This window comes from Anabrus simplex, chromosome 7 (genome assembly GCF_040414725.1).
Source record: "Anabrus simplex isolate iqAnaSimp1 chromosome 7, ASM4041472v1, whole genome shotgun sequence".
NCBI lineage: Eukaryota > Metazoa > Arthropoda > Insecta > Orthoptera > Tettigoniidae > Anabrus > Anabrus simplex.
Window position 1 is genome coordinate 335,375,743 of NC_090271.1, and position 15,905 is coordinate 335,391,647.

At 37.8% G+C, this 15,905-nt stretch overlaps 1 protein-coding gene across 3 annotated transcripts in view; it reads right to left on the reverse strand.

Moving 5' to 3' along the window:
- The window catches only part of LOC136877157 (calcium-activated chloride channel regulator 4), a 115,804-nt gene that overhangs the window by 40,040 nt on the left and 59,859 nt on the right, over positions 1 to 15,905 (reverse strand). For all 3 annotated transcript variants that reach the window (XM_067150966.2, XM_067150967.2, XM_067150969.2), the window contains exons 9-11: positions 8,888 to 9,060; positions 5,234 to 5,289; positions 2,659 to 2,779 (exon numbers count right to left, since the gene is read on the reverse strand). In XM_067150966.2, the coding sequence (XP_067007067.2) occupies positions 2,659 to 2,779; positions 5,234 to 5,289; positions 8,888 to 9,060 (350 nt within the window). The remainder of the gene's footprint in view (positions 1 to 2,658; positions 2,780 to 5,233; positions 5,290 to 8,887; positions 9,061 to 15,905) is intronic.

The following is a 15,905-nucleotide window of genomic DNA, read 5'->3' on the forward strand; positions in this document are numbered from 1 at the left end:
GCCAGAGCCGAGGAGGATGCAAATCTGTCCTGCAATGCCATTCGGATGAGGTGTCAATCTTCTCAGGGGGTGGTCTGTGTGATGCGACCAGACCCATCCTGTTGTGTTCTATGGCCTTCTGTGAACCATTCTGTACACACCCGTTGCACTGCCGACACACTTCGTCCCACACAAGCAGCAATTTCCCAGATGGATGCATCACGCTCTCTCACACCAATAATGCGCCCTCTTTCAAACTCACTCATTTGACGTTACAGTTCTCGCATACATCTGCAAGGCATCCTGCACATCTGCTGAGGTCACACCGATCATTTACCATCGGTTTATAGCTACAACAAGAGCCGCAGGCACATTTTAACAGTCGGTGGTGGTGCGCCGAGATATCGATGTGGACCTTGAACCTGAATGCTGACATGGTTCAAATGCTGATAATTTCTTCAGAACATCCTAATGCACATGTCATGTGAATATGAACTTCCTACCTCTAGTCTTTCAAGGTGTTCTGGTTTTTATGAACATGAGTGTATTTGCCAGATATTGTTGGACTTCCTCATGAACAGTTGAGATTTTCTTCTGAAGATGTGGAGCAAAGTTCTCTGGAAAACGTAAAGAATGTCACCTTGTATTCTTGACAGGGGATAAGCCCCAAAAAAAGGCCTATATCATGGCTATAAGGGAGTATTGTTTAGAATCTGTAAAAATCACTTAACATATTAGATCAAATTGAATGGTCATAATTTACAAAATGTAAATCGTAATGAAGGTTTTAAATCTATTACAGATTCATGAGAAATGAATAGACTTTTAGAATGAAGATACCACAGGTCATGAAAATCCAGGCTCATTAGTTGACTGTATATTTACTTAGTTTATTTATTTGTTGCTACTGGTCCTGGCTGTTGTGGATTTCCTTAACATTCATAATGGCTAATTTGAGACCAAGTACACCTATTAATATTGTACCATTAGGAAAGTATATTAGGCAGAGTGGAAATTGCATCACCATAAGAGATGTTCGGGTCCAGCCTGGTACACCATCAGACTTGATTGTGATGATCATTGTGGCCATGACATAAGTGCTATTCATCACTGAAGACAACACTATGTCATTTGTTGGCCCAGTGTGATTGTTCCCAACACCATGCCAGCCTCACACATTGATGTGATGATAAGGTGCTTCTGTTCTCCTATGTGGACAAAGTTAGAATTGTGGGACATATTTGCTACACTGAAAGGATCAGTTTGCCTGCAGATTGAGATGGTTGAAGGGGTTGTTTAGGCACATATCCATCATTTCCTTTTCATGTTCAATAGGGCTTAGGTTTAGGGACCTGGCGAGTCACTGTAAAAGTGCAATGCCTTGGAGAGCTTCCCTGTAGATATTTGCAGTTTGAGAGTGGGCATTGCCCAGCCGAAAAACCCCATTTGTGTTGTTCATTGTCAAAGGGACAACGACTGAATGGACAACCCTGTCTGCATACCGTTGAGCAGTCATTGAACCTTCAACAATTGCTAATGGCAATTTTACTTGGAAGTCAATAGCACCCCAAACTGTAAAGCCTGAGGTTGGCCACATGTGCCTTTTGACAAGAAGATTGGCACCGCCCTTCTCCCTTTTATGCCTTTGGATACGATTGCAATGATTATTGTAGCTATCACCAAAGTGCAATTCATCACTGAAGATATTACTCTGCCATTTATAGTCCCAGTGTGATCGTTTCCAACACCATATCAGCCTCACACGTCCATGTAAACTTGTTGCAGGGACATGAGATCATAAGCTAGCTGCATGCATACAATTACCAATCATTTTTTGCATAACGTGTCGTACAACAGTAGCTGGAATAGCTGTTTCTGTTACTTGTGTTCTATCCGGGACATCTTAATGATGCAACAATCCCCGTCAGGTTAGTCCTATCCCAGTTCTCTTGAGCATATATTCCTTCATATGGCCACTGCAGCCAGACACAGTGTGCCATAGACGTGCAGCTACAGCCAACACAGATGGCTCACTCTCACGCAAACCAATTATCCAGGCCCTTTCAACCAGAGATAATTGTTTAAATCCTGCTAGTATCTCTTGGCAAGCACCTCACAGTCTACCTCTACTGGGCTTTGTATACAGAAGGTGATTTACCTGTAACTAATCAGTTTGGGAGTGACATATGAACAACCTGACTGGCCTGAAACAGGTATTGTTTATGTACTTATCTTGCACCATTCCATGAAATGAAAATCCACAGCCTGTTTCCAGTCATTCAACCAGATCAGGAATGGAATGAATGAAGCCCCCATCTAGCAGCGACGAAGGGAATTGTGCCAGCTGCCGAAGCCTGTCGCACTACTCTGGGGCAATGATTAAGGAATGACAAACAAAATTAAATGATATTGGAGAGTGTTCCTGGAATGGGATATGACAGGGAAAACTGGAGTATCCGGAGAAAAACCTGTCCCACCTCTGCTTTGTCCAGCACAAATCTCACATGGAGTGACTGGGATTTGAACCACAGAAACCAGTGGTGAGAGGCTGGCACGCTACCGCCTGAGCCATGGAGGGCCTCTTGCACCATTCCATACCTTCAGTATAAACATGAATGTTCCATTCCTTTGTGATGTTGCAATTTCCAATTTCCCTTGTAAATTGCAGTGAAGACTTACCTTGTCCCCAGTCTAGTTCAGCACCAGGAGAAGTGAAATGTAGAATAAGTGAAGAATCATTATATGTGACTCTAAGGTCAGTAATTGACACAGGTGGGTAAAATGATTCCTTTGTTACAATCTGAAACAGAATAGTACCAGTAATGAATTACCAAGTTTTGTGATCATATTAACAATTCAACAAACTGGTATTGAGTCTAAAATGCCTGTTTTGAAAGTTGTTATATGGATTACAAGAACTTTTGGATTATTAGGGTCTTCTGATCATATCATATGAGTTTTCAGCATGAAAATTATTCCTAGGTTACTTCAACATCCAACAACTAACAAGTATAAAGCATTGATAGTGGCAACATATGAAAATAGCTTTACATTTCTTAATAATTCCCTACCATAATTATCAGCCCCCCTTTTACACTGCCAGAAAATACAGTATATCACTACTAGGACTACATTGTTGACATCTGCAAACGGATGCCCATCTACTCAAAGGCTTTCTCCTCAGTGATTTCTTTAGTTTTTAGACCAGATCAACGTCATAGATGTTCTTATTTGGAGACTATGTGGTATTTTTTAATACATACCACCTCCACCATGCTATCAACTTTCTAATTGTAGCAGGGTTATAACAGGGTTGATGCAGGACAATAGGCACATGTGTTTGGTAATATTGCATTTCTTCTGTACCATGTGCTGGCCTGGTGTTGTTTTACTACTTCATGACGGTTGTCCACCTCTTGTTTGAGTTTCTCAGTTCCAGCTGCTACTTGCCATTGGATTGAACGTGCAGTTATGCCACAAGTCTGGTACAGCTATTCGACGTTTGCCCGTTTGAAGCAGCCAGAAACTGCACGACATGTGTCGTTAAAAGCAATTCCACTTTCTTGGAATGGACAGAGTTGACAAGCATACTCAGCTGTAGAGAAAGAAAGTGCCAGGGCCGTGGTTCGTACAGTTGCTGGATGTGCTTCCCAGCTTGACCCCATTAACATGCGTACTAGAGTATTCCTGGGTCTGACCTTCACACTGATGGAATGACAATGTTCTCTAAAAGTATCAAGCTGAACTCCAAGGTATTTGACAACAGGGATGAACTCAAGCTGCCTTTCTTCGCAACTGATGTTTAGTTTGCAATTAGCAGCAGGAGTGTGTAGATGTAAGAGTGTAACGTGTGTTCCTAGAATTTGGCTTAAGGTAGTTGTCCCTGTAATACAGGGATAATTCATTGAGGCAGTTCTGCATCCTGGATTCTACTTCCCAAAATAATCTGGACTTTGTTCCAACACCAAGATTGTCAGCAAATAGGAAATGCCTGGTATTCAGTCCAATAGGCTAATCACTAGTGTAAAATATTGAAGAGAACTGGTGCAAGGATACTACCTTGTGGGAGACCATTTTTCTGGTTCCTCCAGTGACTTTATTTACCTTGAAGTGTCACTTTGAATCTACTTTTCAGTAACAAGTGTTGAATGATTCTTGTAAATTTGAAGTTTTCTGTCATTTTAAACAGCTTGTGTATGAGAAGTTAGTGGTTGATGGTATCATAAGCAGTAGTCAGGTCAACAAAAACAGCACCAGTTTCAAGGACCTTCTTAAATCCATCCTCATTGTACTGGGTGAGGTTCAGCAATTTGTCTGCAGCTACAGTACTGCTGTTCAAATCTTTCTGGAATGCACACTACCGGTACCTTGATCTTCCTGGAATTCCGTAGCTTCAAGTTCCCAGAGTTGCTCAACATACCCACCCTTAAGGTTCGTACCCAGCTATAAACACTCTTGCTTGCCATGCTTTTACAACAGGAAAGTTTAACATTTGTATGCCAGTAACAGATGTTCCTAATTACTTTTATGCTTGGATTATCATAGTACCGGGAGGAAAGAACACTACCCGGGTCTGAAAAGGCAACTGTAATGGAGAGATTTATCATTAAATTGAGAAGAATTTTACATTGAATTAATAGAATAGTTTATTGTTATAGAGGGGATTATCCTAGTATGGGGATTTCACTGTATTTACATTTACATGCAACTATGAAAAAATTAAATGTATCATTCCATATCCTCCAGACGTGACAGAGAAGATTTTTTACAGACAATTGAGGTCAAGTCAAAGTCAGCATGGAAACTGGCTTACAAATCATGTTCACTTTTATCCATTTCTACCGTCATGGTCTTTCTACTACCGGCCCCATAGTGTAGGGATAGTATACCTGCCTCTTACCCAGAGGCCCCAGGTTTGATTCCCGGCCAGGCCAGTTTTTTTTAACCTGGATCTGGGGGCAGGTTTGACGTCTACTCAGCCTACGTGGTTAGAATTGAGGAGCTATCCCATAGTGTAGAAAGCCAAGAGTCTACCTCATAATCCACAGGCCTTCGTGCTGAGCAATGGTCACTTGGTAGGCCAAGGCCCTTTGGGACTGTTACACTGTGGGGTTTGGATTTTACTCTTTCTACTAGTTACTGCCTCTACTGTCATTGTCATTTACCCCTGTTGAAGATACAAGCACAAAAAATATATGTTTGACTTTCTTTATGTGGATAATTTAGTGGAGAACAAGTAGAGTTGACCTCTTACCTTTGTTAATTCTGTTCTTGCAATTCGAGTGATTGATTCTCCTAGAGATTGGTTTCCTAAACAGAAAGATTTTTGAATGAACATTCACAAGATGAACAAGAAAAATGAGGATTATTATAATTTTTCAGTATTTAAAATTATTCTTTTGTTATTATTTATGTAATTATTTGTACTATATACTGTATATATAATTTTGTGTGGCTATTGCTAGCCCAATGCAGCCCTTACAAGACAAATTCTCCAATGAGTGGGGGTGGCATTGCCTGTGTATGAAAAACTGTGTATTGTGGCGGTGTAGGATAGTATTGCGTGGGGATATGAGTTTCAGAAATGTTCAATCAATCAATCAATCAATCAATCAATCAATCAATCAATCAATCAATCAATCAATCAATCAATCAATCAATCAATCAATCAATCAATCAATCAATCAATCAATCAATCAATCAATCAATCAATCAATCAATCAATCAATCAATCAATCAATCAATCAATCAATCAATCAATCAATCAATCAATCAATCAATCAATCAATCAATCAATCAATCAATCAATCAATCAATCAATCAATCAATCAATCAATCAATCAATCAATCAATCAATCAATCAATCAATCAATCAATCAATCAATCAATCAATCAATCAATCAATCAATCAATCAATCAATCAATCAATCAATCAATCAATCAATCAATCAATCAATCAATCAATCAATCAATCAATCAATCAATCAATCAATCAATCAATCAATCAATCAATCAATCAATCAATCAATCAATCAATCAATCAATCAATCAATCAATCAATCAATCAATCAATCAATCAATCAATCAATCAATCAATCAATCAATCAATCAATCAATCAATCAATCAATCAATCAATCAATCAATCAATCAATCAATCAATCAATCAATCAATCAATCAATCAATCAATCAATCAATCAATCAATCAATCAATCAATCAATCAATCAATCAATCAATCAATCAATCAATCAATCAATCAATCAATCAATCAATCAATCAATCAATCAATCAATCAATCAATCAATCAATCAATCAATCAATCAATCAATCAATCAATCAATCAATCAATCAATCAATCAATCAATCAATCAATCAATCAATCAATCAATCAATCAATCAATCAATCAATCAATCAATCAATCAATCAATCAATCAATCAATCAATCAATCAATCAATCAATCAATCAATCAATCAATCAATCAATCAATCAATCAATCAATCAATCAATCAATCAATCAATCAATCAATCAATCAATCAATCAATCAATCAATCAATCAATCAATCAATCAATCAATCAATCAATCAATCAATCAATCAATCAATCAATGCTGATCTGCATTTAGGGCAGTCGCCCAGGTAGTAACCTGAAGGTACTGGGACTGTTGTGTGAAAGAAATGGCATAGAGGAAACAAATAAAACTGTGGGAGGTCCCTGGGACCTCACGGTGGTTGATGAGGGTTGAGACTAAAATCCTTAAACTCAGCCAGGAATTAAACCTGGGCCCCAGAAGGCTGAACATCAGTCATGTAGCTGGACATGTAAGTACTGTGCTTTTTTGGACTACAACATACAGCTACACAAAATAATTTTCAATAACAGCAAAGTAATTCGAAATTTAAGGAATGATTTAACTCTTTTGGCAAGCTCCAAACCCGATCAAAAGATGAACATTATAAATCAGTGTTCTTGGCCAAATCTACAAATTACAAACTACAACTATTGAGAAAATTCTGGGAATTTTTTTTGAAGATGCAGACTAGTTTATTAGATTCACAGTAAAAGAACTTTATCTCTACTGCATGATTGTTCAAATGACATGCTATATCCAGCAAAGAATTTAAGAGGATTAGGTATTGTCAAAACAACATGGGGGACAAACATCCAGCACTAAGGTTACTCGGTATACAAGATTCATATCTATCTGATGAGAAACCACGATCAGCCAGCAGAAATGAGCACACTGTTACAGTATCAAACTTAGGAATTCCTTGTAATGACAATTCACTATCAAAATCATAACATCAGCTCATAAATCATCTACAGGGGCAAGCCTTTCTTCCATGGAGTCATTTTCCAAATAAGGATAAAGGTGTAGCCATATATGAGGATCAGCAATAGACCTGGAATATTATCTTCAGAATGGATGAGCAACAATAAAAATATCTTGTAACACAGCAGTTCTATTCCAGGAAGAACCTCTGGCTCAAACTGCTGTCATTTCCTGGAATGTAAGGAGGTAGAAATGCTGGTCTTTGGCTAGGATACAGTTCTGAAGGAGAACTAATAAAGAACACTTGATATCACATGGTTCAGTCAAACATCACATCAGCATTCCAGAAAGCAAAATTAGAAGTGTACGAAGGAGTACATTGCTTGGTGGAAGATGGAAGTATCTAACGTATAGACATGTATCACTTTTGACTTGGTTAAGTTACCTTAATTCTATTTTAATTAATTTGTCCTTTTCCAGGTATAATTCTATTACCATGTGTTTTCTTTTTCAGACAGTTTATAAATGTTTTGGCAGACTGAAGAGCATAGCTATTGTTTTGGACTCTGTGATTAACTCTGAAAAGAATATTCAGCAGGAACAGGAAGTGGCTGTACATCAGCCATGCACTCCTCACTTAAGTGAGAGAGATAATGCAGTTGATTTTATGTGGGAGGTACGTGACCTTCTCTTCAGTGCTCATGGGACTTCATTCAAGTTAACAAAGGCTCAATTGCACTGTCTGGGAATAACAGATCAATCAGAGGAATTTTAAATATTTTGTCCATATGCTAAATAATCACTTGTATAATTAATAACCTGTAAGATACTATTGCATTGTTATCCTGGACTTCCATGGTCACCTTATCCATAACGGGCCCAGAGGCTCTTAACTTGGAAGCGTGGGTTGGCGACCACATAACCCTTAGCTGAGTCCTGGCATTGCTTCCACTTACTTGTGCCAAGCTCCGCACTTCATCAACTGTTATTCTTTTCCAACCCCAACAGTATTTGATCATTCAAGGCCTAGGGAGTCTTTCATTTTCATGCCCTTCATGACCCTTGTCTTTCTTTGGCGCAAACCTTCAACTTTTTCTCTCAACTGCTAACAGAGGATGGTTGCCTAGTTGTACTTCCTCTTAAAAAATTAATCACCACCACCATCATCTATCTGTAAGGCAGGAGCTGTTCTTTTCAGAATAAACTAAATAATTTTATTATATATGACCAAGTTTCATTGAGCAGTTTTGAAATTCTAATTGTGTTCAATATACAGTATTTAAGAATTTAACAGCAGTGTTATTCAAGAACTTGTTTTGTTAACTATGACTCAAGTAAATCATAATTAATGACTAACAGCTTATGATGTTGATTTAATGTATAAATAATATCAGTTACCATTACACCATCTGATAGTGTATTTTAAAAGTAATTTTGTGGAGAGTGAATTTTTTTTGGACAAATATACATAATTTCTTTACCTGTATACAGTACAATGTATTTTTATCACTTTTGCAATACTCCGTCTTCTATTGTCTTTTCTTTTCATATCATTATTTTACATGATATGTTGTTAGTATTAATCATTCATCTAATTCTAGTTCCTCCGTAAAAACACAAAATATTGTGAATTACCTGTTGTTACGTTTCCTGTAGCCCGGCAAAGTGCAGAATACCAACCCGTACGATGAAGATGTGGCAGAATGTAACGTGAGTAAACACCATCTCCAACCAATGTATCTGATCCCAATCCATTATCAAATAAGGCAAAATTGGATACTGTTCCATCTACAAACCACAGTTCAGCTCTGCAAAGAAAGGATTATTTTTTAAATATATTTAAGGGCAAACCACTGAAATGCATACATTTATTAACATCTCCCATACTATTTGGAGCATCATATGTCCCAAATGGAAGTTGTTCTTAGATATTCACACTGATTCTCTAACTTCTGAACACTATAGATTAAATAATTTTGACATGAATTCATATACTTATAAACCAATAGTACTAATAGTAGGAACATTAGGTAGTAACTGTACAGTTCATAAAGAAAATTTTTATTAATATTATGATTGGGAGAATTTTTTTTGCACAGAATAAGTTATTTTATTTTTCCTTTTATTTTCATTTTTCCATAAAGAATAGCTAAGGAGTGCAAGTGTAGGAACTGACAGTGTAGCCAGGCATTAAGGAGTATGAGGGAGGAGTTGGTGAGTTTGAGAGAGAGAGTTAGGATTCTCTCAGAAGACAAGAAGGAAGGTAGGCCTCCCTCAAGCAATGTACAGGATACAGTAGGTGTAAAAGAGGGATGGGAAGGTAAGGGGGAATTGTAGAAGACAGGTGGTCTAATGTATTAAGGGGAAGGACTGTATTCAGGATCGGAATTGAGGACAGGTGTCTATGAGAAATCGCTACGAGTCACTGCAGGTAGAACAACAGAGGGAAGATGAGGAACAGGGAACTATTGTAGAGAAGTGTGGAAGTAGGAGTAAGGGAAAAGGTAGCAAAGGGAAATGTAGAGTAGAGGATAGGAAAAGACAGGTAGAACAGGGTCATGGGAGGGAGAAAAGGGAGGAGGAAGTAGCTTCTGCAGCTGTCAGGAAAGATAGGACTGACCAGGAGGGGAGGGGATCAAATGAGGTGGGTAGGGTTGAGGCTCTGGTCATGGTGGATTCCATTGTTAGACATGTGGAGAAAGTGTGTGGAGGAAAGGGAACCAGGGTAGAGTGTTATCCAGGAATTAGGTTAAGGCAGATGTTGAGGAAAGTAGAAGAGAAGGAGGAGGGAAAGGAGAAGGTGGTAGTATTTCACGTTGGTTCCAACAATGTAAGGCAAGCAGGTATAAGGACCAACATAGTTGGGTGTGTGTGGGATCTAGTAAATGCAGCACAGGTGAAATTTAAGGAAGCAGAGATTGTTATCAGTGGAATACAGTGTAGGAGGGATACTGACTGGAAGGTGATGGGGATTTAAATGAGACTATGGCGTGGGTATGTGGGAAACTGGGAATGAGATTTCTAGATCCTAATGCGTGGGTAGAAGATGGGGATCTGTGCTCCGATGACCTTCACTTAAACAGCAGTGGTACGTATAACTTAGGAAATTTGTTTAGAAGGGTAATAGGGAGGTACATTCAGGGAAACCGGGTGGTCTAGGTACAGCAATCTGAACGTCAAGTAGGGATGACATAGAAATATTAGTGTTGATCTGTAGAATTATCATAAAGAAAGGAATAGAATTAATTAATTTAATAGATATATATTTACCAGATATTGAAATAGGAGTTGAATCATGGTTGAAAAATGATACAATGGATGCAGAAATTTTCTCATGGAACAGGAGTGTGTATCATAGAGATAGGGTAGGAATGGTAGGAGGGGGAGTATGTCTTTTGGTGAAAGAAGAATTTGTAAGCTACGAAAAAATTAAAGATGACAAACATGAAATTCTAGATGTAAGGCTCATTTCTAAAGATAATAGGCAACTTGATGACTTTGGAGTGTACAGACCCAAAAAGGGTAGTGCTAACAAGGATTCAGAATTATTTGATAAGATAATTAGCTATAACGACATGGAAAGGAATGTGATTGTAGCAGATCTCAATTTACAAATGTCAATTGGGAAGGAAATACGAACGACAGGAAACAAATGACAAATAAGTTAATGTGGGAAGGATAGCTGACTCAAAAAGTGATGGAACCAACTAGAGGGAAGAATATTCTGGATGTGGTGCTGGTAAAACCAGATGAGCTGTATAAAGAAACCAAAGTAATAGAGGGTATTAGCAATCACAAAACTGTTTTTGTCGAAGTTAAGAATAAATATGTTAGAAGGTAAGGTCTTTAAAAGTAGACTTGTTAGGCAGTACCATATGGCTGATAAAACAGGCATGAGGGAGTTTTTAAAAAGTAACTATGATCAGTGGAAAACGGTAAATAAAAATGTAAACAGACTCTGGGATGGGTGTAAAGCAATTGTTAAGGAATGTGAAAATAGGTTTGTACCTTTAAAGATGGTACGGAATGGTAAAGACCCACCTTATTATAACAGAGAAATATAGAGACTAAGAAGGAGCTGCAGGTTGGAAAGAAATAGAGTTAGAAATGCTGTGGAAGTAAGGAGAAATTGATGGAACTTACTAGGAAATTGAATCTAGGAAAGAAGTCCGCTAGGGATAACGTGATGAGAGCATAATTGACAGTCATATAAATTTTAGTGATAAATGAAAGAGTATGTATAGGTACTTTAAGGTAGAAACAGGTTCAAAGAAGGACATTCCAGGAATCATTAATGAACAATCAATCAATATCAATCAATCAATACTGATCTGCATTTAGGGCAGTCGCCCAGGTGGCAGATTCCCTATCTGTTGCTTTCCTAGCCTTTTCCGAAATGATTTCAAAGAAATTGGAAATTTATTGAACATCTCCCTTGGTAAGTTATTCCAATCCCTAACTCCCCTTCCTATAAATGAATATTTGCCCCAGTTTGTCCTCTTGAATTCCAACTTTATCTTCATATTGTGATCTTTCCTACTTTTATAGACGCCATTCAAACCTATTCGTCTACTAATGTCATTCCACGCCATCTCTCCGCTGACAGCTCGGAACATACCACTTAACAGTTCAACAATAATAAAGGTGTTTCAATTTATTCCACCTATTCAATACTTATATTTTCACTTATAGTTGTTACATAATTAAATTCTTAGTTACATGGGACATGTTTCGCCCTCAATTAAGGACATCTTCAGCCTAAATACAATAATCAAAAATACAACTAAATTAAAAGTGGAAGTTAAATACAATCATCAAAAATACAACTAAAATAAAAAGTGGAAGTTAAAAGTTTAGTCTGTTATTAAAATTCGGAACAATAAAAAGGATTCAGCCATTTTATTACCTACCGGTGCTAACGGCCTCTTACAATTTTTCAATAGACGCTTCTGCCTTACTTGCTACGAATTTCATCAGCGGCTTTGAAAAGATTGTATTCATGACAATCAAGTTTATGCTTGTGTACACGCCCTCATGTCGTTGGCTTTTTATTACTACCATTTTGATTTTCCAATATTTTATATGAACTGTTTTAATTAGAATTTTAATAGAAGTTTTAGTCTCCGACAAGATTATAGTTTAATCATAAGACAGTTTTCCATTAGCATCTTTTTATTTTATCATTTTTCACATTTTTATTGTTCCGAATTTTAATAACAGACTAAACTTTTAACTTCCACTTTTTATTTTAGTTGTATTTTTGATGATTGTATTTAACTTCCACTTTTAATTTAGTTGTATTTTTGATTATTGTATTTAGGCTGAAGATGCCCTTAATTGAGGGCGAAACATGTCCCATGTAACTAAGAATTTAATTATGTAACAACTATAAGTGAAAATATAAGTATTGAATAGGTGGAATAAATTGAAACACCTTTATTATTGTTGAATTGTTAAAAATTTTTCAATACGGACCTAAAATGAGGTTTATGACATGTAACATACCACTTAGTCAAGCAGCTCTTCTTCTTTCTCTCAATTCTTCCCAACCCAAACATTGCAACATTTTTGTAACGCTACTCTTTTGTCGGAAATCACCCAGGACAAATCGAGCTGCTTTTCTTTGGATTTTTTCCAGTTCTTGAATCAGGTAATCCTGGTGAGGGTCCCATACACTGGAACCATACTCTAGTTGGGGTCTTACCAGAGACTTATATGCACTCTCCTTTACATCCTTACTACAACCCCTAAACACCCTCATAACCATGTGCAGAGATCGGTACCCTTTATTTACAATCCCATTTATGTGATTACCCCAGTGAAGATCTTTCCTTATATTAACACCTAGATACTTACAGTGATCCCCAAAAGGAACTTTCACCCCATCAACGCAGTAATTAAAACTGAGAGGACTTTTCCTATTTGTAAAACTCACAACCTGACTTTTAGCCCCGTTTATCAACATACCATTGCCTGCTGTCCATCTCACAATATTTTCGAGGTCACGTTGCAGTTGCTCACAATCTTGTAACTTATTTATCACTCTATAGAGAATAACATCATCCGCAAAAAGCCTTACCTCTGATTCCACTCCTTTACTCATATCATTTATATATATAAGAAAACATAAAGGTCCGATAACACTGCCCTGAGGAACTCCCCTCTCAACTATTACAGGGTCAGACAAAGCTTCACCTACTCTAACTCTCTGAGATCTGTTTTCTAGAAATATAGCAGCCCATTCAGTCACTCTTTTGTCTAGTCCAATTGCACTCATTTTTGCCAGTAGTCTCCCATGATCCACCCTATCAAATGCTTTAGACATGTCAATCGCGATACAGTCCATTTGACCTCCAGAATCCAAGATATCTGCTATATCTTGCTGGAATCCTACAAGTTGAGCTTCAGTGGAATAACCTTTCCTAAAACCGAATTGCCTTCTATCGAACCAGTTATTAATTTCACAAACATGTCTAATATAATCAGAAAGAATGCCTTCCCAAAGCTTACATACAATGCATGTCAAACTTACTGGCCTGTAATTTTCAGCTTTATGTCTATCACCCTTTCCTTTATACACTGGGGCTACTATAGCAACTCTCCATTCATCTGGTATAGCTCCTTCGGCCAAACAATAATCAAATAAGTACTTCAGATATGGTACTACATTCCAACCCATTGTCTTTAGTATATCCCCAGAAATCTGATCAATTCCAGCCGCTTTTCTAGTTTTCAACTTTTGTATCTTATTGTAAATGTCATTGTTATCATACGTAAATTTTATTACTTCTTTGACCTTAGTCTCTTCCTCTATCTCGACATTATCCTTGTAACCAACAATCTTTACATACTGCTGACTGAATACTTCTGCCTTTTGAAGATCCTCACATACACACTCCCCTTGTTCATTAATTATTCCTGGAATGTCCTTCTTGGAACCTGTTTCTGCCTTAAAATACCTGTACATACCCTTCCATTTTTCACTAAAATTTGTATGACTGCCAATTATGCTTGCCATCATGTTATCCTTAGCTGCCTTCTTTGCTAGATTCAATTTTCTAGTAAGTTCCTTCAATTTCTCCTTACTTCCACAGCCATTTCTAACTCTATTTCTTTCCAGTCTGCACCTCCTTCTTAGTCTCTTTATTTCTCTATTATAATAAGGTGGGTCTTTACCATTCCTTACCACCCTTAAAGGTACAAACCTGTTTTTGCATTCCTCAACAATTTCTTTAAACCCATCCCAGAGTCTGTTTACATTTTAATTTACCGTTTTCCACCGATCATAGTTACTTTTTAGAAACTGCCTCATACCTGCTTTATCAGCCATATGGTACTGCCTAACAGTCCTACTTTTAAGACCTTCCTTTCTATCACATTTATTTTTAACTACCACAAAAACAGCTTCATGATCACTAATACCATCTATTACTTCAGTTTCCCTATAGAGCTCATCTGGTTTTATCAGCACCACATCCAAAATATTTTTCCCTCTGGTTGGTTCCATCACTTTCTGAATCAGCTGTCCTTCCCATATTAACTTATTTGCCATTTGTTGGTCATGCTTCCTGTCGTTCGCATTTCCTTCCCAATTGACATCTGGCAAATTCAGATCTCCCGCTACAATCACATTTCTTTCCATGTCGTTTCCCACATAGCTGACTATCCTATCAAATAATTCCGAATCCGCATCAGTGCTACCCTTTCCCGATCTGTACACTCCAAATATATCAAGTTGCCTATTATCTTTAGAAATGAGCCTTACACCTAGAATTTCATGTGTCTCATCTTTAACTTTTTCGTAGCTTACAAATTCTTCTTTCACCAGAATGAAAACTCCCCCTCCCACCTTTCCTATCCTATCTCTACGATACACACTCCAGTGCCGTGAGAAAATTTCTGCATCCATTATATCATTTCTCAGCCATGATTCAACTCCTATTACAATATCTGCTAAATATATATCTATTAAATTACTTAATTCTATTCCTTTCTTTACAATACTTCTACAGTTCAACACTAACAATTTTATGTCATCCCTACTTGATTTCCAGTTCCCTGTTCCCTTATCACCGCTCCCTAGGCTATCCCGTTTCCCTGAATGTACCTCCCTATTACCCTTCCAAACAAATTTCCTAACTTATACGTACCACTGCGGTTTAAATGAAGGCCATCCGAGCGCAGATCCCTTTCTCCTACCCACCCATTAGGATCTAGAAATTTCACTCCCAGTTTCCCACATACCCACTCCATAGTCTCTTTTAAATCCCCAATCACCCTCCAGTCAGTATCCCTCCTACACAGTATTCCACTAATAACAATCTCCGCTTTCTTAAACTTCACCTGTGCTGCATTTACCAGATCCCACACATCTCCAACTATGTTGGTACTTATATCAGCTTGCCTTACGTTGTTGGTGCCAACGTGAAACACTACCACCTTCTCCTTCCCCTCCTCCCTCTCTTCTACTTTCCTCAACATCTGCCTCAACCTAATTCCTGGATAACATTCTACCCTGGTTCCCTTTCCTCCACACACTTTCCCCACGTGTCTAACGATGGAATCCCCCATGACCAGAGCCTCAACCCTACCCACCTCATTTGATCCCCTCCCCTCCTGGTCAGCCCTATCTTTCCTGATAGCTGCAGAAGCT